The sequence below is a fragment of the Bubalus bubalis genome, chromosome 16 (genome assembly GCF_019923935.1).
Source record: "Bubalus bubalis isolate 160015118507 breed Murrah chromosome 16, NDDB_SH_1, whole genome shotgun sequence".
NCBI classification, from domain to species: Eukaryota; Metazoa; Chordata; class Mammalia; order Artiodactyla; family Bovidae; genus Bubalus; species Bubalus bubalis.
The window spans coordinates 1608882-1631900 of NC_059172.1; the positions used below are offsets into that span (position 1 = coordinate 1608882).

Below are 23019 nucleotides of genomic sequence, written 5' to 3' on the forward strand. Positions count from 1 at the left end.
CTAACATATACACACTCACACATACTCACACATACACACTAACACATACACACATAGATACACAGTCACAAACACACACACAAACATATATACACATTCACATACACACATACTCACACATACAGACATAGACACAGTCACAAACACACACTAACACATATACACATTCACATACACACTCATACATACTCACACATACACACTAACAAATACATACACACATAGATACACAGTCACAAACACATACACAGTTATACAAACACATACGCACACACACAACTCACACACGCGCATAGATAAGCTCACACACATACACAATCACAAACACACTCTCTCTCACACACACACCACACACCAGGTTTGTGTGTGAAGGGGAAGGGGGAAGGGGAATGTGAAGGAAATGAAGGGGAAGCTGGGACGGCAGCCTGGTGTGCTGCAGTCCTTGGGGTCACGAAGAGCTGGATGCAACTGAACGGCAGCAGCATCGTACTGCCTGTGAGCTGGCCTAACCCTTCTCCCCAGGACCTCAGCTTTTGCCCTCTCGCCCTCTCTCCACATCAGCCAGGCGCCCGCCACCCCAGCCCCTGTCCCCAGCCCCTGCCCTGTTCTCTCCACTTGATGAGCAAGCTGTTTTCCATCTTTCTCCGAGGACCGCAGGGAGAGAGAAAGCAGGTCCCCCTGGACCCCCAACTCGCCCTGTGGAAGGAGAGCTAGCTCTGGAGAAGGGTCTCAGGCTCAGGGAAGGGGCTTTCTTCCTGGGGGAAGGGGTATGAGAGCGGGAGAGTTTGCCTCCCAAGCCCTCCTGCCGCAATGTGCATGCCACCGTTCCCTGGGTCTATGGAAAAGGCAGCTGGGCCGAACAGGCACAGCAAGAGGGGTCTGGGCTGGCTGAACCCACCCGGGGGACTCCCCTTCCCCGAGGCACACGGGCACAGCAAGAGAGGACTGGGCTAGCCGAGCCCACCCAGGGGACCCCTTCCCCAAGGCACACAGGCACAGCAAGAGGGGACTAGGCTGGCCGAGCCCACCCAGGGGACTCCCCTTCCCCGAGGCACACGGGCACAGCAAGAGAGGACTGGGCTGGCCGAGCCCACCCGGGGGACTCCCCTTCCCCGAGGCACATGGGCACAGGCACTGTTCTGCAAACACGAAGACTGAAGCTGAAAACCCAGAAAGGGCAATCCGTGGGTGCTGGAAAGAGAACTCAAAATCAGAGCAGGAGGCGTGCAGAAGCCTTGTGGCTTGGGGACTTTCTGAGCCAGATGCAGACCTCAGAGCAGGGGTTTGGGGTTTGGGGAGCTCTGGGAGGTCATGTTGGCCACTGGTCCTGAGTGCAGTGCTCATGGGGGTCAAGAAGGGCTGCCTGCACCTGTGGGTTAGGAAACCTCCACTCACATGCCCATAGAAAATGACTAGGCTGCCTGCCTCTTCCCCGAGGTCAGAGAACCTATGAACTGATCTGTGGCAACAGGCTTATGTTGACACAGGTGTGAGGTCTGAGGTCACAGAGACTCCGAACCAAGCAATTAACACAAACACTGGTCCACGGGTTGTAAGGCCTCAGCAGAGACAATGTTAAGACCATCTTGGAGGGGCAGCTGAACAAACCAAGGCAAACCAGCCTCCCACAGCAAGCCCTGGTGGAAAAGGAGCCCAGGAGTCACAAATGACAAGCTGCACAGGGAAATAATCACCAAGAGGAAGCATCAGCAGGAGCAACATGTGGGTGAATGTACATGCTGAGACCAGCACGGAACAGAATCTTCTTCAACTTTCCAGTTGAAGATCAGAGCCACGGCTTTCAAGTTGAGGCAGGTTGGGACTGGATTGCAGACTCATGCAGACACTGGAAAGGAGTTCAACACACCGTCTTGTTTTACAGGTTGGGAAACAGTGACTCAGAGAGGGGAACTGACTTGTCTGTGGTCACCAGCAGGTTAGATCAGAATGAGGAATAGAATCCAAGTCTCCAGATTTCTAACCCTGGGCTACTTTTACTGCCCCACGTTGCCCTAATTCGCCAAGATAGAAATGGAAGGGACTTCCCTGGGGGTCTAGTGTTAAGAATCCACCTACCAATGCAGGGGACACAAGTCTGAGCCCTGGTCTGGGAAGATTCCACATGCTTCAGTGCAACTAAGCCTGTGGGCCCCAACTACTGAGTCCATGCTCCCTAGAGTCCATGCTCTGCCTCTAAGAGATGCTACCACAAGCAGAAGCCACAGCCACGACCAGAGGAAGTCCGTGCACAGCAACAGAGACCCAGAGTGGTCGAAAATTTTTAAATAAATAAATAAATAAAATCCTAGTTTTAAGAGAAGACCAGGAGGAAAGGAGGACAGAAAGGCCTACTTAAGACCAAGGAAGGGAATTCTCTGGTGGTCCAGTGGTTAGGATGATGCCACACTTCTGCTACAGTGGGCACAGGTTCAATCCCTGGTTGGGGAACTAAGATCCCTCATGAAATACAGTGAGAAAAAATAAAAAAAGACCTAGGAAAACCCCAAATCAGGGCTCTGACCTATATTAGCAAAACTCAAGTTTGGTGTTTTCATAATGAGAACTTTTCAATAAGCCCCTCCTATCTCCACTTTGCATTATACTGACCTTTCTTCCCACTCCCCCCCCATTCTTCCCCTATTTTCCTTAGTCCTTCTCTTGACTGTCAGCTGGTGGACCTGTTATCAGATGGGGCAAGTCAGCTCTGTGATCCTGGCTCCTTCTTCCTCAACCTCTGCCCCACCCTCTGGGCAAGCCCTCCTTGCACACTGTGTAGGAGGGTTAGGGAGTGGTTAAAGGAACAAGTGAGGACCAAGTACCTCCAGGCCACCTTCAATAGATGCAGACACTTGGAAGGGATGGGGACCAAGGTGGGTATGGAAACAGGTATGAGTTCAGTCCTGCAGGATCTGAGCTTTACATACCAGATCAGATATAAATAAGACAGAAGCTCATACAGGGACATTCCCTCTGGGCTCTTATAATTCATGTGTTACACAAGACACTAGGCTTACACTCTCCCCAACTCACTAAGATACAATTATAGACCAGAAAGCCAGAGTAAACTTTGCAATAACAAATATAAGCAGTACAAGCTAGGCTGAGTAAGTGCTCAAAGATACTGATGCAAATCGAAACAAAAATCCTGTAATCATTTGGCTTCAGCTTGAAAATTCATTATCAACCACTCAGTAACCTTAAAATGCATTGCAATATACATTAGGTGCAGACAAATACTGTTTGATCCCACTTGTACGACATACCTAGAACAGTCAAATTCAATCAGAAAGTGTGTGTGTGTGTGTATGTGTGTGTGTGTGTGTGTGCGTGTGTGTGTGTGTGTGTGTGCATGTGTGTGTTAGTCACTCAGTCATGTTTGACTCTTTGTCACACTATGGGCTACAGCCTGCCAGACTCTTCTGTCCACGGAATTCTCTGGACAAGAATACTGGAGTGGGTTGTCATTCCCATCTCCAGGGCATCTTCCCAACCCAGGGATCAAACCTGGGTCTCCTGCACTGCAGACAGATTGCTTACTGTCTGAACCACCAGCGAGGTCCAGAGTGAGAAAGTACGTTGGTAGGTGTCAGGGTCCGGGGGCAGAGTGGTGAGGGGAAATGGGGTGTTGGTGTTTAATGCTGACAGAATTTCAGTTCAGGAGGGTGAAGATTCAGGAGATGGATGGTGAAGAGAGCTGCATAGCAAAGTAGGAAGTGAACGGACTTAGTGCCACTGAATTGTACAGTTAAATATGGCTAACATAGAATGTTTTATGTGACTATTATCACAATAAAAATTTTTAAAAAGATCTGATTTACCAGGGAAATGTTCTCAAAATATTAGCAGGTTTGTTGGCTTTATTCACTTGTTTATTCTTGCAGTAGTAACATATATTGATTAGGCTTTTGCTATGTACCACATATAGCATTTGCCTTGAGTAATACAGTGACGAACAGATAAAACCCAGGCTCTTCCCATAAGGAGCTTACAGTTTACTAAAAAGTGAAAATGTTGGTTTCTCAGTCTTGTCCAGCTCTGCGACCCCATAGACTGTAGCTGGCAGTCTCCTCTGTCCATGGAATTCTCCAAGCAAGGATACTGGAATGGGCTGCCATCCCATTCTCCAGGGGATCTCCTTGACCCAGGGTCTGAACGTGGGTCTCCTATACTGCAAGCAGGTTCTTTACCATCTGAGATACCAGGGAAGTCCACAGTTTAACCTAGAGGAGAGAACAAACATCCATTCAAATAGTGATAAATGCAAGGGATGCTGTGGAGCATATAGAGGAACAATATAATATTCATTAATCAGTCAGTTCAGCCTCTCAGTCATGTCCGATTCTTTGTGACCCCATGGATGCAGCATGCCAGGCCTCCCTGTCCATCACCAACTCCCAGAGTTTACTCAAACACATGTCCATCGAGTCAGTGATGACATCCAACCATCTCATCCTCTGTCATCCCCTTCTCCTCCTGTCTTCAATCTTTCCCAGCATCAGGGTCTTTTCCAATGAGTCAGTTCTTCACAACAGGTGGCCAAAGTGTTGAAGTTTCAGCTTCAGCATCAGTCCTTCCAATGAATATTCAGGACTGATTTCCTTTATGATGGACTGGTTGGATCTCCTTGCAGTCCAAGGGACTCTCAAGAGTCTTCTCCAATACCACAGTTCACAAGCATCAATTCTTTGGTGCTCAGCTTTCTTTATAGTCCAACTCTCACATCCATACATGACCACTGGAAAAACCGTAGCTTTGACTAGACGTACCTTTGTTGGCAAAATAATGTCTCTGCTTTTTAATATGCTCTCTAGGTTGGGCATAGCTTTTCTTCCAGGGAGCAAGTGTTTTTTCATTAATATTCATCAATTTTCTGCATTCATTAATGTTTCCCTGTGAGGTACAATCCCAGTGAAGCAAATGTCAAAAGAAAAAGGAGATAAGGCAGCAGAAGAGACAAAGCAAATCAAGGGGTGAGTTTGATCTCAGCGAGGCAGCTGTGAGCAGTGGCATGAAGTGAGATCTTAAGTCCCTGCCCAGGAACTGAACCAAGGTAGCCTGTGCCTCCCTTGTAGCTCAGTTGGTAAAGAATCTGCCTGCAATGCAGGAGACCCAGATTTGATCCCTGGGTCAGGAAGATCCCCTGGAGAAGGAAATGGCAACCCACTCCAGTATTCTTGCCTGGAGAATTCCATGGACACAGGAGACTTGTGGGCTGCAATCCATGGGGTTGAGAAGAGTTGGGCACAACTGAGTGACTAACACTTACTTAGCCTGGATGAAAACCCAGAATCTTAGTCACCAGACGGGCAAGAGGCTAGAAGTTATTTTCTCCTGGATCTTTGCCCCTGGGGAAAAATGCATTTATCACAGAGGCAGAAACTGTAAGCTGTTAGAAATATAGCATAACAACAAATGGGAGAGTGCACAGAGAAATGGTTTGTTTAGCTGAGACAGAAGCAAGGCAGAGATATACACCCAGAGAGAAAGAGTCTGGGTGTCCCCCAGTGAGGAGTGCAGTAAAGAGGCGGCTACGTCATTTTCATAGGTCAGTCCTTCTGGGCCTTTGTTTACCGTTAGCCAATTATCTGGTTTCTCTTTCCACACTGACCTACCCGGGACCCTCCCCTGGGTGTGCACAACCGCAGCCTCCCCCCCACCCCACCCACAGCCAAGATGGGTCTTGGAGTGAAAACTTCTGGGAGGAGCAAGGCTCATTATGGCCTGGCGTTATCCCTTGACGTTAGACCCACAGGGAGCCTTTCTGCACAAGTGTAGCATCTCCTTTTCCCAAAAAGGGGCAGGGAGTGGAGATCCCTTAACCCTTTACTCAGACAGGGTTTGTGCCTCTTTGTCCTTGCCGTGGCTATTGCCGTGACTATTAACGTAAGGTGTTGACAAGAGACAAAGACTAGCTAATTACCCTGTGTCTGTTACTTCCCTTTCAGAGGGCAAACAGGAGGCTGATTGTCAATGCCTTAACGGGACCCCACCTAACTCTTGTCTCAGGAAATGCTAACGGTTTTAAGTATCCAGGCTGAAGTCCCCGTCTGCGGGCCCCATGAAATGTGGACAGGAGGCCAGCTGTAAATGTCTGATCGGGAGCCCATCTATCTCCTGACTCAGATTCCTGAGCTGATCACAGTCTGAGGAAAGACACAGACAGTTGCTGAGTCATGTACATGTCTTCCGACAGAGCCTAGGAAACCACCAGTCTTCACTGTAGTCCGCTGGAGGGAGAAAGGAGGAACCGCTCACGTGCCCGGCTCCTCCTGTCTGTCAGTGTTCACTAGTTCAGAAGTCCTTTGTATTTCTGGGTTGTGTTTGCCAGCATCCTCTGACCAACTACTGGAGGAGCCACGGCCCACATCTGGTGGCCTGGGGCTTCACTTGAGTTCGAAAGTGAGGAAGGAGCCAAAGTCTCTTCGGATTCAGTAGTGATTATTTTTTTTTAAATATGTATTTATCTGCTTCCGGCTGTCCTGGGTCTTTGAAGCTGCTCTCGGACTTTCTCTAGCTGCGGTAGGTGGGAGCGACTCTCCAGTTGTGGCGCATGAGTTTCTCTTGCTGTGCTCACCGGCTCTAGAGTTAATGGGCTCAGTAGCTGTGGCCACGGGCTTAGTTGTCCCATGGCCTGTGGCATCTTCCTGGACCAGTGACTGAACCAGTGTCCCCTGCATTGGCAGGTGGAGTCTTAAATGCTGGACCACCAGAGAAGTCCTCCCTAGTGTTTAGAGTCTCCAGACACAATAGGGTACTCAGTCAAATTCGGATGTCATTTATTGTTTTTTTAAGTAATATATTTATTTGGCCACATAGCTTGTGGGATCTTCGTTCCCAACCAGAGATCGAAGCCCAGGCTTATGGCAGTGAAAGCACCAGGTCTTAACTCCTGGATGGCCAGTGAACTCCCAAATTTGAATGTGAGATAAACAGTGAATATTTTTCTTGATATAAATATGCCCCCAATGTTGCATGAGACATACTTCTACTAAAAAATTATTTGTTGTTTACCTGAAATTCAAATGCAAGTGGGCATCCCGTATTTTCGTCTGCTAAGTCATGCAACCTTCCTCTTGTCGGGTGGGTGGAGACCATGGCAGAGTCTGGACCCCCTCCTGGGAGAGGTTGAGTGCCCTTGGAGGTGAGGGGTTGGAGGACCACCCAGTGCTCTTCACAGAGGAAGCAGTGGAGGGCTGTGGTGGCTGACGCAGCTGGAGATATCTAGAGAGGCAATAAATTCACCTGGTACAACCTAAGCCTGTGGGTTCTGGGAGGCCTTTAGAAGGAAATCATGTTTAAACTGAAATACTAAGGACTGGCAAGAATTTGCCCGGAGAATTTGTGGAGTAGTTCCGTCTGAATAAACAGCATCCACTGTCCAACCAGTCCATCCTCAAGGAGATCAGTCCTGGGTGTTCACTGGAAGGACTGATGCTGAAGCTGAAACTGCAATACTTTGGCCACCTCATGCGAAGAACTGACTCATTGGAAAAAACCTTGATGCTAGGAGAGATTGAGGGCATGAGAAGAAGGGGACGACAGAGGATGAGATGGTTGGATGGCATCACCGACTCAGTGGATGTGAGTTTGAGTAAACTCTGGGAGTTGGTGATGGACAGGGAGGCCTGGCGTGCTGCAGTCCATGGGGTTGCAAGGAGTTGGACCCAACTGAGCGACTGAACTGAACTGAACTGTCCAGCACCCAGACAGTGGTCTTCAAGTTTGTGTAACTGCCTTTAGCTGTAGTTTGGTCTGCACCTCAAAAGGCAACTCTTCTATTTGAGTTTGTCTCTGCAACAGCCCAAATAAATAAATGCACATCATCAACATTTTCTTGTGGCCTCACACCCTCTTTCCTCTCTGCCCCAGTCCCTTTCTACTTTATGTCTTTATGAATTTACTGCTTCTGTGTACTGATGCCAAAACTCAGCCCCTGAGCACTGGTGCCAAATGGCATCTCAGAGACAGAGTTTTGGGTGAAGCAGAAAAGAAAAACAAAAGGGACTACAGGGTGTCAATGCCCTGTCGACTGAGTGACCCAACCTGGGGGATCTGGTGAGGAGTTTTACAGCAATGAAAACTGACCTTTCCCCGTCCTGTGGCCACTGCTGAGTTTTCCAAATTTGCTGGCCTACTGAGTGCAGCACTTTCATAGCATCATCTTTCAGGATTTGGAATAGCTCAACTGGAATTCCATCACCTCTACTAGCTTTGTTTGTAGTGATGCTTCCTAAGGCCTACTTGACTTCACGTTCCAGGATGTCTGGCTCTAGGTGAGTGATTACAGCATCGTGATTATCTGGGTCATGAAGATCTTTTTTGTACAGTTCTTTTGTGTATTCTTGCCACCTCTTCTTAATATCTTCTGCTTCTGTTAGGTCCATGCCATTTCTGTCCTTTATCAAGCCCATGTTTGCATGAAATGTTCCCTTGGTATCTGTAATTTTCTTGAAGAGATCTCTAGTCTTTCCCATTCTGTTGTTTTCCTCTATTTCTTTGCATTGATCAAGGAAGGCTTTCTTATCTCTTTGGAACTCTGCATTCAAATGGGTATAACTTTCATTTTCTCGTTTGCTTTTTGCTTCACTTCTTTTCACAGCTATTTGTAAGCCCTCCACAGACAGTCATTTTGCTTTTTTGCATTTCTTTTTCTTGGGGATGATTTAAGGGCAAGATTGCTGATAAGGATCAGGGTGTGTGCAGGGCCTGCACTCCTGTAATCTGGCCTCAGATGGTCTCCTGATGAGCTTCTGTGGTTCTCAGTTCAGTTCAGTTCAGTCACTCAGTCGTGTCCGAGTCTGCAACTGCATGAATTGCAGCATGCCAGGCCTCCCTGTCCATCACCATCTCCCAGATTTCACTCAAACTCACATCCATCGAGTCAGTGATGCCATCCAGCAATCTCATCCTCTGTCGTCCCCTTCTCCTCCTGCCCCCAATCCCTCCCAGCATCAGAGTCTTTTCCAATGAGTCAACTCGTCACATGAGGTGGCCAAAGTACTGGAGTTTCAGCTTCAGCATTATTCCTGCCAAAGAACACCCAGGACTGATCTCCTTCAGAATGGACTGGTTGGATCTCCTTGCAGTCCAAGGGACCCTCAAGAATCTTCTCCAACACCACAATTCAAAATCATCAATTCTTCGGTGCTCAGCTTTCTTCACAGTCCAACTCTCACATCCATACATGACCACAGGAAAAACTATAGCCTTGACTAAACGGACCTTTGTTGGCAAAGTAATGTCTCTGCTTTTCAATAGGCTATCTAGGTTGGTCATAACTTTTCTTCCAAGGAGTAAGTGTCTTTTAATTTCATGGCTGCAGTCACCATCTGCAGTGATTTTGGAGCCCCAAAAGATAAAGTCTGACACTGTTTCCCCATCTATTTCCTATGAAGTGATGGGACCAGATGCCATGATCTTCGTTTTCTGAATGTTGAGCTTTAAGCCAACTTTTTCACCCTCCACTTTCACTTTCATCAAGAGGCTTTTTAGTTCCTCTTCACTTTCTGCCATAAGGGTGGTGTCATCTGCATATCTGAGGTGATTGATATTTCTCCAGGCAATCTTGATTCCAGCTTGTGCTTCTGTGGTTCTAGAGGTTATCAAACTGTGACCTTCTCTCTGGAATGAAGAGCCCTTCATCAAATAGTCAACATCTTCCGTGTGTTGGGGTCTTAGTTCTGCAGAGGAGCTCACAGACAGTGCTGCGTGCAGCCCTTGAGTCAGAGCCAGGGCCCTGCCCCGGGCTGTGCTGCTGTTTCTTGGCTGCTCCTTCCTTGTCTCTCCATCCCCTCTCTTCCTTGATTAGCAACTGTTTGGACAGTTTGTTCCTTTGTAACTCAAGGTAGGTCTTGGAGGCTGAAGCCTATTTCCTACAATCAAGAAACGGGGGGAGACAGAAGAGCTGGGGTTCCCAGGAGCCACCTCCACCAGGGTCTTGCTTGGTTTCAGCGCCTCATGTAAGTGGGACCCATATAGTGTTTGCCCTTTCGCATCTGTCTAGCCCCAGTCTTGACAGGCCTCAGGCAGAAAATTATTTGTGGAATGTGGATTGTCAGCTTCAAACATAAACTAGGTGTCCTTCCTAAATGGAACGTCTTGTCCTTTTGTTCCTATTACCTTAGGCCTTGAAACCACCATTGACTATTTTTGAATCTTGCTAACAGAGTCCTAAGATTGCAGAGTTTTTACATTTATCCATTCTTCAGTTAATCTTTCCAACAAATATCTGTTGACTACCTAGTGGGTGCCAGATGCTTTTCTAGGGAAGGCTGGTATTTATGGAGACAAGTTGCAAGAATAATGAAATATTTTCTCCTTATAAGTTAAATGTGCTTTTCCAAGTTCACCAAACTGTGGTGCTTTTGAACTGTGGTGTTGGAGAAGACTCTTGAGAGTCCCTTGGACTGCAAGGGGATCCAACCAGTCCATCTTAAAGGAAATCAGTCCTGAATATTCATTGGAAAGACTGATGTTGAAGCTGAAACTCCAATACTTTGGCCACCTGATGTGAAGAACTGACTCATTGGAAAAGACCCTGATGCTGGGAAAGATTGAAGGCAGGAGAAGGGGACAACAGAGGATGAGATGGTTGGATGGCATCACTGACTCAATGGACATGAGTTTGAGTAAACTCCAGGAGTTGGTGATGGACAGGGAAGCCTGGTGTGCTGCAGTCCATGGGGTTGCAAAGAGTAGGACACGACTGAGTGACTGAACTGAGCTGAACTGAAGCTCACCAAGTACCCTCTCCATCCTGATGCTTGCCCTGGAAATCCTGGAAATTCCCCACAATCCAACAATGAAGGAAGCTACTAGGACCCTTGCCTTGAGCATGGTCTTTATCCATTCTCATTTTGTCATTTAAACAAGATAGAAATAGTCACCCCCTCCAGGACCTCTAGGCTGGTGAGTATGTAAGTCAGCCACCTTCCCTCGCTTGCATCTGGAATACACCATTGCCGCAAAGATGGCCACAGCACAGAAGTATGACCTCAGCCACAGAGATCACAGAGACAATTTGGCCTCAGCTGAAGCAACAGCTTTTTAAGAATCAGAGCTGTCCAGAGATAGTATGTAGGGAGCCACCCTGCCTTGGAAGCATCCAAGCAAAGGATGGATGACCAGTTTGCAAGACAGTACTGGAGGAGGCACAAGCCTTGGGCTGAGAGCGCTTGTCCCTTCCAATCATGAGATTCCATAATTCTTGGATTCTAAATTAGACATCAGTAAGCTACGGAGCCCAGGAAAAACCCAGCCTCTGCCTGTTTTTGTAGAAATTTACTGGAACACAGTCATGCTCTACATTTGTGCATCATCCGCACGTAGTTCGCACTCTGATGGCAAAGTTGAGTAGTTATCACAGACACCGTTTGGCTGCAAAGCCTAAGACATTCACTAGCTGGTGGCCATTTATAGGAAAAGCTTGTGAACCTCATTCTAAGAGACTCCTGGGATGAAGTCTTTGATAAAGCCTCCAATTATCTCCAATTTACCTATGCCGTTAATCTGTGTGGCAAGGCTACTTGATTGTTTTCCTTAAAGATATGCATGTCTTTGTTCAGGATATTAACAAAAAAGATTCAGGTGCTCCCTCTGAGTCAGTATAACTTCCCTATCAATGCTATCAAATGGATGAGAGGAAAAAAAGGCTCCTGAGGTGCACTAATACGGTGGCTTTTCTTCCACTCCCCTTCTGCGAGAATTGAGCTTCAGAGTCAGCCTGAAGACTGCAGCAACAAGCTCAGCAAAGCTGAAAGCTGATACACATGGAGCTTCTAGCTGGGTTGTACAGAGCTTCACATGGAGAGTTTCAGTCAATCCTCTTAACAACTTCATCTACTGCGTAGAGGACGTCACAGCTGAGGACGTGGAGACTTAGGGAGACTCCAGAATTTGCCCTGAGTCACCTATGGAGCCAGAATGCTGCCTACATTTCAATTCTGAAACCTCTATTTCACATATATGTACATCAGTCTAGCTGTTGAGATATTTTGAGTGACTGTACAAAGCACAACAAAATCTAGAGACTGAATAGACTCACAGCCCAGCCCATGTGCTTAATCTTATATTTAGATCACAGAAAAGTAGTCATGACGATGGGAATATTTCATCAGAGGACCCAAAGCTCTCGATTCCACATAATTCCATGATGGCAGAACCACCTCCCCTAGCTCACTTGTTTTCATGGTTATTTCAAGCAGGAAGAAAAATGGTGGCGATTTTCACTTCATCTCTGCTCGACATCTGTCTGAAGATCCTGCAGCTAAAGAGGGAAAGACTGAATGTTAGATGGGGTTTGTATTATTCAAAAATAAAACAAATATAGAAATATGAATTCCTGCCAGCAGTTAACCCAGAGAGGCGAGATTCCACCCAATCACTTCTTTCGCTCAAGTCTTCCTCCAAAAGGGAGTTACATCACAGGAAAGACTCGGGACTAAGAAACAAGAGCATGAGAGGAATCCCAGGTGTTTCTGATCCTGTGGTGGACAAGGCTCTCTGTTTGTCTTCAGCTGAACGAGAATGCAAGAGGCGCTCTTCATATTAGACTGGTGTCATTAGGAAACTTGAGGACTGATCGGAGCGGGAGTAAGGTTGGTCTTAACTGCTCAATCCACTCGAGCTTAGCTTCAGTTCAGTTCAGTTCAGTTCAGTCGCTCAGTTGTGTCTGACTCTTTGAAACCCCATGGCTGCAGCAGGCCAGGCCTCCCTGTCCATCACCAACACCCAGAGTTTACTTAAACTCATGTCCACTGAGTCGGTGATGCCATCCAGCCATCTCATCCTCTGTCATTCCCTTCTCCTCATGCCTTCAATTTTCCCCAGCATCGGGTCTTTTCAAATGAGTCAGTTCTTCGTATGAGGTGGCCAAAGTATTGGAGTTTCAACTTCAACATCAGTCCTTCCAATGAACATTCAAAACTGATTTCCTTTAGGATGGACTGGTTGTATCCTTAGCTTGGATCTTAGCTTGGAGGGTAGAAAAAAGGAAGCAGTGATTCCAAGGGCTCACCTTGTCAGCTAGACTCTTAAAAGAGCATGAAGTTTGACGAAAAAGAATCAAGAAACCACTGTGGTCAGGACACAAACAGTCCTGATGGGAAGAACGGTCTCTGAGGAGAAGGAGCTGACAAAGCAAAGACCAAAACACCAGGTTAGCCGTCAACTGCTCAGAAAAGAAAACACTGTCACATTTTGACTAATTCCTCCTGGATTTTCCAGAAACAGGTTTATTCCAGAGTCTTTAGAAGTCACAGCTCTTTGATCCATTTAGACTACTTGACTGTCAGATTTCAGACTCCTGATACATCCATAGATTTCTGTTAAAACTAAGAAAGGGGGTCGTCACTCCAAACACAGCCAAACGTTCGTCTCTATTTCAGACTGCAGGTGAAATGCAGAAATAGGGGACACCTGGATCCGCTCCAAGCCCACACAGAACTGAACCTCAGACAGTGAGTCATGGTGTGGCTCTGCGTGAGCTGATGTCAGAAAGCACGTGTTCACACTGAGAAAGAAAGCGGACCTGGGACTTCCCTCTTGCCTCTTTTTGTAGGAAGTGAAACCACTCTGCTGCAAAGCAGGTGCCCAACTTTTGTAGAAAAGTTGCCTTTTTCTTTTTAGAAACTAAAGTTTGGCTTTTAGGCACAAGCCCTTGAGAGCAGCCTTCTGGAGAGTGTATGGAGGTGCCTGGGCCTTTCAGTACAAGCAAAGTGGAAGAAATCACTGGTGAGCAGAGTAAAGCAAGAAAGGAATGGGTGATATGACCTCTTGGAGGTCACCTCCTCCTGCCTGACCATTATGAGCAGCAATTCCTGCTGGTGGCATGCAAATTTCAGTTGAGCCGAAATTCCCAAATTTGCACTTCTTCTTTCATTGTTTCTCCGTGAATTGAAAAAAGAACTTCCTTGAGCATAGCAAACACAGTCATAGGCTTTGGATCATCTCAGGTGTATGGAAATTCCGGAACTACTTGGTTTCTTTTGATTTTTAAATGTATATTTGTCGCTTATTTTTCTGAATACGGAAGTAATGATTACTCATCCTTGTGTTTGGGACTTGGTAGATTCTAAATAAAGTTTTGTTAAATGAGTAAAAACATGCTCATTGTTGAAAACTCAAAATATGTAGAAGAGTGGAAAGAAGTAAATAATTTATAAAACCTGCTGCTGCTGCTAAGTCGCTTCAGTCATGTCCGACTCTGTGCGACCCCATAGACGGCAGCCCACCAGGCTCCCCTGTCCCTGGGATTCTCCAGGCAAGAACACTGGAGTGGGTTGCCATTTCCTTCTCCAATGCATGAAAGTGAAAAGGGAAAGTGAAGTCGTTCAGTCGTGTCCGACTCTTAGCGACCCCATGGACTGCAGCCTACCAGGCTCTTCCATCCATGGGATTTTCCAGGCAAGAGTACTGGAGTGGGGTGCCATTGCCTTCTCCTCATAAAACCTACCTACTAGATAGATCTACTGTCAATGGGTCAGCTGGTGTATATTCCTCATTATATTTGTACATAGTTGAGATCATATTGAATGCTTGTCATGGCTTTTCCTCTTAACATTATGGCATAAGAATTTCTTATGTTATTAAAACTGTTTGAAAATATAATTATGATGACTGCAAAATATTTTGTCATATGAATGTGATGTAATTTCACTCTTTTGGGCTCTTTTAGCTATTTCATTTTTTCTTCTTGCTATAATAAAAATGAAGAAGAAGGTGGTCCAAAAGTAAATGACAATGACTAGGTGTTTAGAGATATAGGAACACCTAAATGTAGAGTTATCTATATTCACCTTACTTGTATTCTCATTGAAGAAGAGTGAGATTCCATCAGGATCTATTACAGCCAAAAGAAAAAATAAGAAATTGTCAGCATGTCTTCAAAACAGGGTAAGTGAGTTTTCTGATTCTGATGAACTAGCCCTGAGATAGTTTGAAGAAAAGTATATGAATATTTCTGCAAACTTATTGGAAGTATTCAAGGGCATTCAGTTATAACTTTTCTAATTCTAAATCTGTGATCACTCTACTGAGTTATTAATTTATAACCTGGGCAGAGGCTTGCTTCTCTAGCCAAGTAGAAACCAGGTGTGTGTTTGCTCAGTCGCTCTTTGTGACCCCATGGACTGTAGCCCTCCAGGCTCCTCTGTCCATGGAATTTTCCAGGCAAGAATACTGGAGTGGGTTGCCATTTCCTCCTCCAGGGGATATTCGTGACCAAGGGATTGAACCCACATCTCCTATGTCTCCTGCACTGTCAGGCAGATTCTTTACCACTGAGCCACCTGGGAAGCCCAGAAACTGACTCATAAACTAAACCCTTAAAAGATGCTTACTCCTTGGAAGGAAAGTTATGACCAACCTAGACAGCATATTAAAAAGTAGAGACATTACTTTGCCAACAAAGGTCCATCTAGTCAAGGCTATGGCTTTTCCAGTGGTCATGTATGGATGTGAGAGTTGGACTGTGAAGAAAGCTGAGCACCAAAGAATTGATGTTTTTGAACTGTGTTGTTGGAGAAGACTCTTGAGAGTCCCTTGGACTGCAAGGAGATCCAACCAGTCCATCCTAAAGGAGATCAGTCCTGGGTGTTCATTGGAGGGACTGATGTTGAAGCTGAAACTCCAATACTTTGGCCACCTCATGCAAAGAGTTGACTCAGTGGAAAAGACCCTGATGCTGGGAAAGATTGAAGGCTGGAGGAGAAGGGGATGACAGAGGATGAGATGGTTGGATGGCATCACTGACTCAATGGACATGGGTTTGGGTGAACTCCGGGAATTGGTGATGGAAAGGGAGGCCTGATGTGCTGCGGTTCACGGGGTCACAAAGAGTCAGACACGACTGAACTGAACTGAACTGAACTTGAGTGTAAGTGAATTCCGCAGAGCATGATAACTGAGGCATCAATAGAGCCAGAATGTGATATTTCTGGGTTTACAGAATACCATCAAGGTTTTTTGAATTTTATTTTATTAAAGTGCAGTTGATTTACAATGGTGTGTTAATCTCTACTATACAGGAAAATGACTCAGACACATATATATATGTGTTCTTTTTCACATCTTTTCCATTATGATTTACCACAGTATACTGCTCTAGTTCCCTGTGCTGTACAGTAGGGCTTTGCTGTTTATCCTTCCTATACATAATAGTTCACATCTGCTAACTCCAGACTCCCAATCCATCACTCCCTCACCCACCTTCCCCTTGCCAACCACAAGTCTGTTAAGTTTATTTGTATTTTCTTTAGATTACACAAATAAGTGAAATCATATGATTTTTGTCTCTCTCCGTCTGACTTACTTCACTTCCTATAATCTCTAGGTCCATCAGTGTTGTTGCAAAATGGCATTATTTCATTTTTTTATGACTAGAAAATATGGAGAAGGAAATGGCAGCCCACTCCAGTGTTCTTGCCTGGAGAATTCCATGGACAGAGGAGCCTGGTGCTACAAGTCCATGGGGTCGCAAAGAGTCAGACACAACTTAGCAACTAAAACACGGTATTCCATTACATGTAAATCTATATGGGCTTCCCAGGTGGCTCAGTGGTAAAGAATCCACCTGCCAATGCAGGAGATGTGAATTCAATCCCTGGATTGGGAAGATCTGCTGGAGGAGGAAATGGCAACCCGGTCAGTCCACTATTCTTGTCTGAAAAGTCCCACAGACAGGGGAGCCTGACAGGTCACAGGCCACGCAGTTGCAAAGAGTCGGACGTGACTGAGTGACTGAGAACATGCACAAAATCCATATACTTTATCCTTTCTTCTGTCAATGGGCACTTATTGCTTCCATGTCTTGGATATTGTAAATAGTGCTGCTATGAATATTGGGGTGCATGTATTATTTGAATTAGAATTTTCTCCAGATATATGCCTAGGAGTAGGATTGCAGTATCACATGGCCACACAAATCAGGCTTTTTTTTTTTTTAATTGTGGCAGTGTTAGTTGCTTGGTCATGTCTGACTCTTGGCCACCACGTGGACTGTATCCTCTGTCCATGGAATTCTCTAGGCAAGAACACTGGAGTGGGTTAGCCATTCCCTTCTCCAAGGAACCTTCCCAATGCAAGGACTGAAGCCAGGTCCCCTGCAACAGAGGCAGATTCTTTACCATCTGAGCCACCATGGTGAAAGTCACAGAATAGAAAGCATACTACTTTAACCGTAGTTCCCTGTGCAGTCCAGTGGCACTAAATGCATTCACGTTGCTGTGCAGTCTCACCATCATCCATTTCTGGAATGTTTCACCCTCCTAAACTGAAGCTCTGTCCCCAGTAAACACTAACTCCTGCCCCGCTGGCATCTACCGGTGTACTTTCTGACTGTGGATTTGACTATTCTAGGTACTTCGCATCAGTGAAATCAAGCAGTATTTGTCTTCATCTAATGTATGTTGGAGCACATTTCTAAGGTTAGCTTGATATGTGTCCTACAGACTGTATGTATCTTCTCTTTTTCCCTGTACTCTTCAGCTGGTTCTCATTAGCGATCTACTTGACTCACACACATGTGAGCCCCGTTCACCCCACCCCATTTTCCCTCTTTGGTGCCCATGCGTTTGTTCACTGTGTCTGTTCTCTAAGCAAACAGGTCCATCTGCATCATTTTTTCTAGATTGTGTCAAGGTTTTAATAGCAACTAGTGATGCTCCGCCTGTAAAGCTAGGCAACCGGCCTCATTATCTCTGAAAACACCTGTCAGCTGCCTCAGTGACAATCCTGTGGTGATTCGATTCCTTGAAATTGCCTTTCCAGAATGCAGACGGGCAGCCTGTGAATTGAAACATGGCTTTTGCAGTCTCAGTCCTGCGTTTGGTTCACTGTGTAAGGGTGCAGCTGGGAGCTATCAGGGTGACATAAGGGTGCAATTGGGAGTTTCCATTAACTCCTCTGGATTCCCTGGCTTCCACTCACTGTGCTAGTTGTCCCAAAGAACCAACAGAACTGGGCTCCAATTGAGCCTGGTTTTAGGTCAATGGGCCTGAAAAGACTGCTTTAAATAATGAGGCTTAATAGACTTAGCATTAGTAGCTGCTGCTGCTGCTAAGTCGCTTCAGTCGTGTCCGACTCTGTGCGACCCCATAGACGGCAGCCCACCAGGCTCCCCCGTCCCTGGGATTCTCCAGGCAAGAATACTGGAATGGGTTGCCATTTTCTTCTCCAATGCAGGAAAGTGAAAAGTGAAAGTGAAGTCACTCAGTCGTGTCCAACTCTTAGCGATCCACGTACTGCAGCCCACCAGGCTCCTCCATCCATGGGATTTTCCAGGCAAGAGTACTGGAGTGGGGTGCCATTGCCTTCTCCGTTAGCATTAGTACACAAATGCAAATTCATGAAGTTATCTTCTCCTTATGACACAACAAATGAATTGCTGCTTTAAAAATCTGAGTGGTGAAGACTGCATTCATTTTTACACATCTGTCTAAGTTACATGCACTTAACCACGGAATGAAAAAATTAAAGTTATAAGAGCAGGTACCGAGTTATTGCCAACTATACACAGAGGAAAAAGAGAGTGATATTGAAGTCGCAGCAGAGAGTCATTAGCGGAAAGCAGAACCATCAAGAGAGTGAACAAAAAATGAAACCAAAGCTTTCTTTCAAAGCTGAAATGCTCTCATGGGGGTAATGGTAAGGTGTGTGGTTGTGTTTTTTCTGAGTGCCCACTGCTGTGCAGAGTAACCAGCTGGGCGCTGGGGGGTCAGGGGGCAGCTGACTGTTAAGGATACAGGGCTGGGTTTGCTATCTGGTGCCACACAATGTTTTCAGTCCTGATGGACCTTAGTGTTCGAATCGACTCTCATTTCCCCATTTCGAGATTAGACTAGCCCAAAGAGGAACTGGTGGCTTTAGGAGAACTGCTAAACTTTTTGTTTCAGCAACGGCTTTCTTTCCCATCAGTTCAGTCTGCCCCAAGCCCTCTGGCCACAGCTTAGGACCGGTGGGTCAGGCTGGGGCTGTCTGAGCCATGAACAGCTTCAGGGGTGCCTTTCTAATCTGGGCAGTGGCAACATGGGCTGAAACGGACACATCTTGGGGAGCAACCAATGAGCCTGGGTTTCAAAATTGCAAGAATGCCTTAAAATTGCCCATTCTGCCTGTCTTACCCGGAGGCGGCTGGGATAACCTGCGAAATGTGGACATGGGACGGGTGATGGAGTTGGCTTACAGCCACTGCAGGACCACGGAAGATGGGCAGTACATCATCCCGGATGAGATCTTCACCATTCCCCAGAAGCAGAGCAACCTGGAGATGAACTCCAAAATCCTGGAGTCCTGGGTAAACTACCAGAGCAGCACCTCCAACTCCATCAACATGGAGCTCTCTCTTTTTTCCAAAGTCAATGGCAAGTTCTCCCTTGAGTTCCAAAGGATAAAGACCCTTCAGGTGAAGGACCAAGCTGTAACTACCCAGGTTCAGGTAAGAAACCTGGTCTATACGGTCAAAATCAACCCAGATGCAGAGCTAAGCGTGGGGTTTAAGAAGGCGCTCATGGACATCTCAGAGCAACTGGAGAACAACCAGACCCGGATGGCCACCTACTTGGCAGAACTCCTGGTCCTCAACTATGGTACCCATGTCATCACCAGTGTGGACGCAGGGGCCGCGCTCATTCAGGAGGACCACATCAGGTCGTCCTTCCTGCAGGACAGCCAGAGCAGCCGCAGTGCCGTGACCGCGTCCGCTGGAATCACCTTCCTGAACATCGTGAACTTCAAATTCGAGGAGAACTACACCTTGCAGAACACCTTCACCAAGAGCTACCTCTCAAACCGAACTAACTCCAGAGTTCAGAGCATCGGAGGACTTCCGTTTTACCCAGGCATCACCCTCCAGGCCTGGCAGCAGGGCGTCAGCAACCACCTGGTGGCCATGGACCGAGCTGGCCTGCCTCTGTATTTCTTCATCAACCCCGAACGACTGCCTGACCTGCCGGGGCCCTTGGTGAGAAAGCTGTCGAAGACGGTGGAAGCGGCCATGCGCAGGTATTATGCGGTCAACACCTACCCTGGCTGCACAGATCTCAGCTCTCCCAACTTCAACTTCCAAGCCAACACTGACGATGGCTCTTGCGAGGGGAAGATGACCAATTTCTCCTTCGGGGGAGTTTACCAGGAATGCACCCAGTTCTCAGGGAATGAGGTTGTCCAACTCTGCCAGAACCTGGAGCAGAAGAATCCTCTGACTGGCAGCTTGTCCTGCCCCTCTGGCTACTCCCCAGTCCAGCTGCTCGCTCAGACCCACGAGGAGGGTTACAACCACCTGGAGTGTTCCCGCAAGTGTACCCTCTACATCTTCTGCAAGACGGTGTGTGAAGACGTGTTTCGAGTAGCCAGGGCTGAATTCAGGGCTTTTTGGTGCGCAGCCAGTGGCCAAGTATCTGAAAACTCTGGGCTCCTTTTTGGCGGGCTCTTCAGTGGGAAGAGCATAAATCCTCTGACCAATGCCCAGTCGTGCCCAGCCGGCTATTTTCAACTGAGACTTTTTGAAAACCTTAAGGTATGTGCCTCTCTGGACTATGAGTTGGGATATAGATTTTCTGTCCCCTTTGGTGGGTTCTTTAGCTGTGCAGTGGGGAACCCCTTGGTGGATTCTGCCACATCCAAAGATCTGGGGGCACCTTCTCTAAGAAAGTGTCCGGGGGGCTTCAGCCAACACCTAGCCCTCATCAGTGATGGGTGCCAAGTGTCTTACTGTGTCAAAGCCGGGCTTTTTACTGGAGGGTCTCTGCCTCCTGTCAGGCTCCCTCCTTACACCCGACCACCCCTCATGAGTCAAGTGGCCACCAACACTGTCCTGGTGACTAACCCCGAGACGGCCAGCTCCTGGATTAAAGATCCTCAGACCCACCAGTGGAGGCTGGGGGAGCCCCTAGAGCTTCGCAGGGCCATGAGAGTCATCCATGGAGATGGTGAGGGTCTGTCTGGAGGAGCAGCTGCAGGGCTCACCCTGGGGGTGACCATCGCCCTGGCAGGGGTTGTTGCCCTGGCCATCTATGGTGCCAGGAAGTCCAGGAAAAAGGGATACCAGGCCCTCCAGGATGAGAAGCAGAGTTTGGCTGCAGGCGCTGCTGTGAATGGAGATGCCCTTGACCAAGAGCAGGCACAGAACCCTGCCTAGACTCTCCAAGGACACCATTTCTCTCCTCCCCAGTCAGGCCTTCAAGCATGGCTTTCATTTCTTTTTCTCTCCACTTCTGCCCTCCTAAGTATTGCTGTGTCAAGTGCAACAGAAGTCCTTGTGGAACTGTGACTTTCTAGGTCTCTGGGCCAGGAAATAAACATGGACAAAGTTGGGAGAGGGATTGAAGGGCAGTTGTGACTTTTTAAGCAAAAGTCATCCTGGAGCCTAAAACTTGAGGCAGTCGTCTCTTCTCCGTGTGTGCCATTATCTTCACCTGAAAGCTTATGTGCAAGAAGGACAAGGGAGAATGTTCATATTTGGATTTGAGGATGCATTGACTCTGAGGTCAGCCATGGTTTCCAATTCATGAGCTCTAAGGATGTCTTTAAACATTACCCCCCCCCCCCCCACTATTTTGTGTTTTTTGAAAGCTGTCTGGATTTCACACTCCCAGAAGAGCCCCCAGAAGACACAGGAGGTCCTGCTTAGCTATCACATTTCTTTTTGAGGTACTGATGACTGTGTCATCTCCTCTGGACAATCTCAGCATCCTCTGAACCAGGAGATGGTGCCTAGACTAAGCCTACTCTTTTCAAGCTCCCCACAATTAAGAGTTACTGAGACCAGGCCACTCTTGGACTTCAGACTAGTGTCGTGAAGTCCTCAGAGAATATTGTAACATTTAAACTTCTCTTAGGAGGTCAAGGGGGAAGGGGTGGTTTAGAGACCAGCAGGGAGTGAAGAAAGGGTTAAAGCTAGAAAAGATTCTGGTACTATGGGGAAGTGGAATTCTTACCCACAACCAGCTGCCTGGTTTCGTCCTCTCAGCTTATCCTAAGTGGGGCAAAGAATTTGGCTAGATCAAGCATGACCCTCTTGTGTTCTGTTACTCAGGTACGGTCCCTCCCTCTTCCATAGATGACCATCCCCCCTTTCTACTCTCCCATGACGTGCACACACCCACCTCAACACACACGTACACACACCCCACATTCCAAAATTTTTCTGGGGGTGGAAGACAAGAAAGATGCAAGAAATCAAAGTAAACCCACATCTAATTATCACTGCATCCCCCAAATCTGGACAAGATAGAAAAACCCAATCATGTACCCTGTCCTTTTCTTTTCTCCAGCGGAAAGGAGGTTGATGTGATCAAATCAATGTTCTTAAATGAAAAGAAAAAAGACACCCAATATCATTTGTGGCACATTTATTTCAGTCCCACACTGACTCCCCTGGGACACCTCACAGGATGCATGATTGTCACCTGGCATTTGATGTTTTGCCTAATTTTAATAATGATCTCATTTAATTGTAATTATTAGGGTGACTCTGTTAATAGTCTGCACTGTATTTTTAAAGCTATGTATTTCTTCACCAAATCGAATGTCATGGGTGAGTTATCCTGGATGAAGGATAATTTGTCCTGTCCTCATTTAACACCTGCAGTCACAAGTTTGGCTTCTACCAGGTCCTTCTCCTGGGAGCTTGAACTGTCCCAGATTGTTGGAAGACAAGAGGGAGGTCCTACAGTCACTCTCACTACGATACAGAGGAGTGACTCACAGAACTGGAGCTGTGCTCTCAGCCAGACAGAGATTTCTACAACCTCTGTACTAAACCCCTGCTTCTTAAGCATTAAAATGCCTTCCCTCACCTCTGGGGGTTTTGTGGGTATGTTTCAGCCAAGCTAACCACTTTCCTGCTGATACTGACTTCCCTATGAGTTCTTGAAGATTGTTGAATCGGATAAACAAAGTATACCTTTAAACTCTGAGACTTTTAATGTACTAACAGCCCACTGAAATGAAAAGTTCATCACCAACTTATGCTTCTAACAACATTGCACATAAATATGTACAAAAATGTGTACTTGAGGAATG

At 46.8% G+C, this 23019-nt stretch overlaps 1 protein-coding gene across 1 annotated transcript; it reads left to right on the plus strand.

The window, feature by feature from the left end:
• The first annotated feature begins 18888 nt into the window (after positions 1-18888).
• Positions 18889-23006, plus strand: LOC102392787 (macrophage-expressed gene 1 protein). Its single transcript, XM_006068077.4, has one exon. The coding sequence runs from the start codon at positions 18980-18982 to the stop codon at positions 21131-21133; it is 2154 nt and encodes a 717-aa protein (XP_006068139.1). The 5' UTR covers positions 18889-18979; the 3' UTR covers positions 21134-23006.
• Positions 23007-23019: the final 13 nt, after the last annotated feature.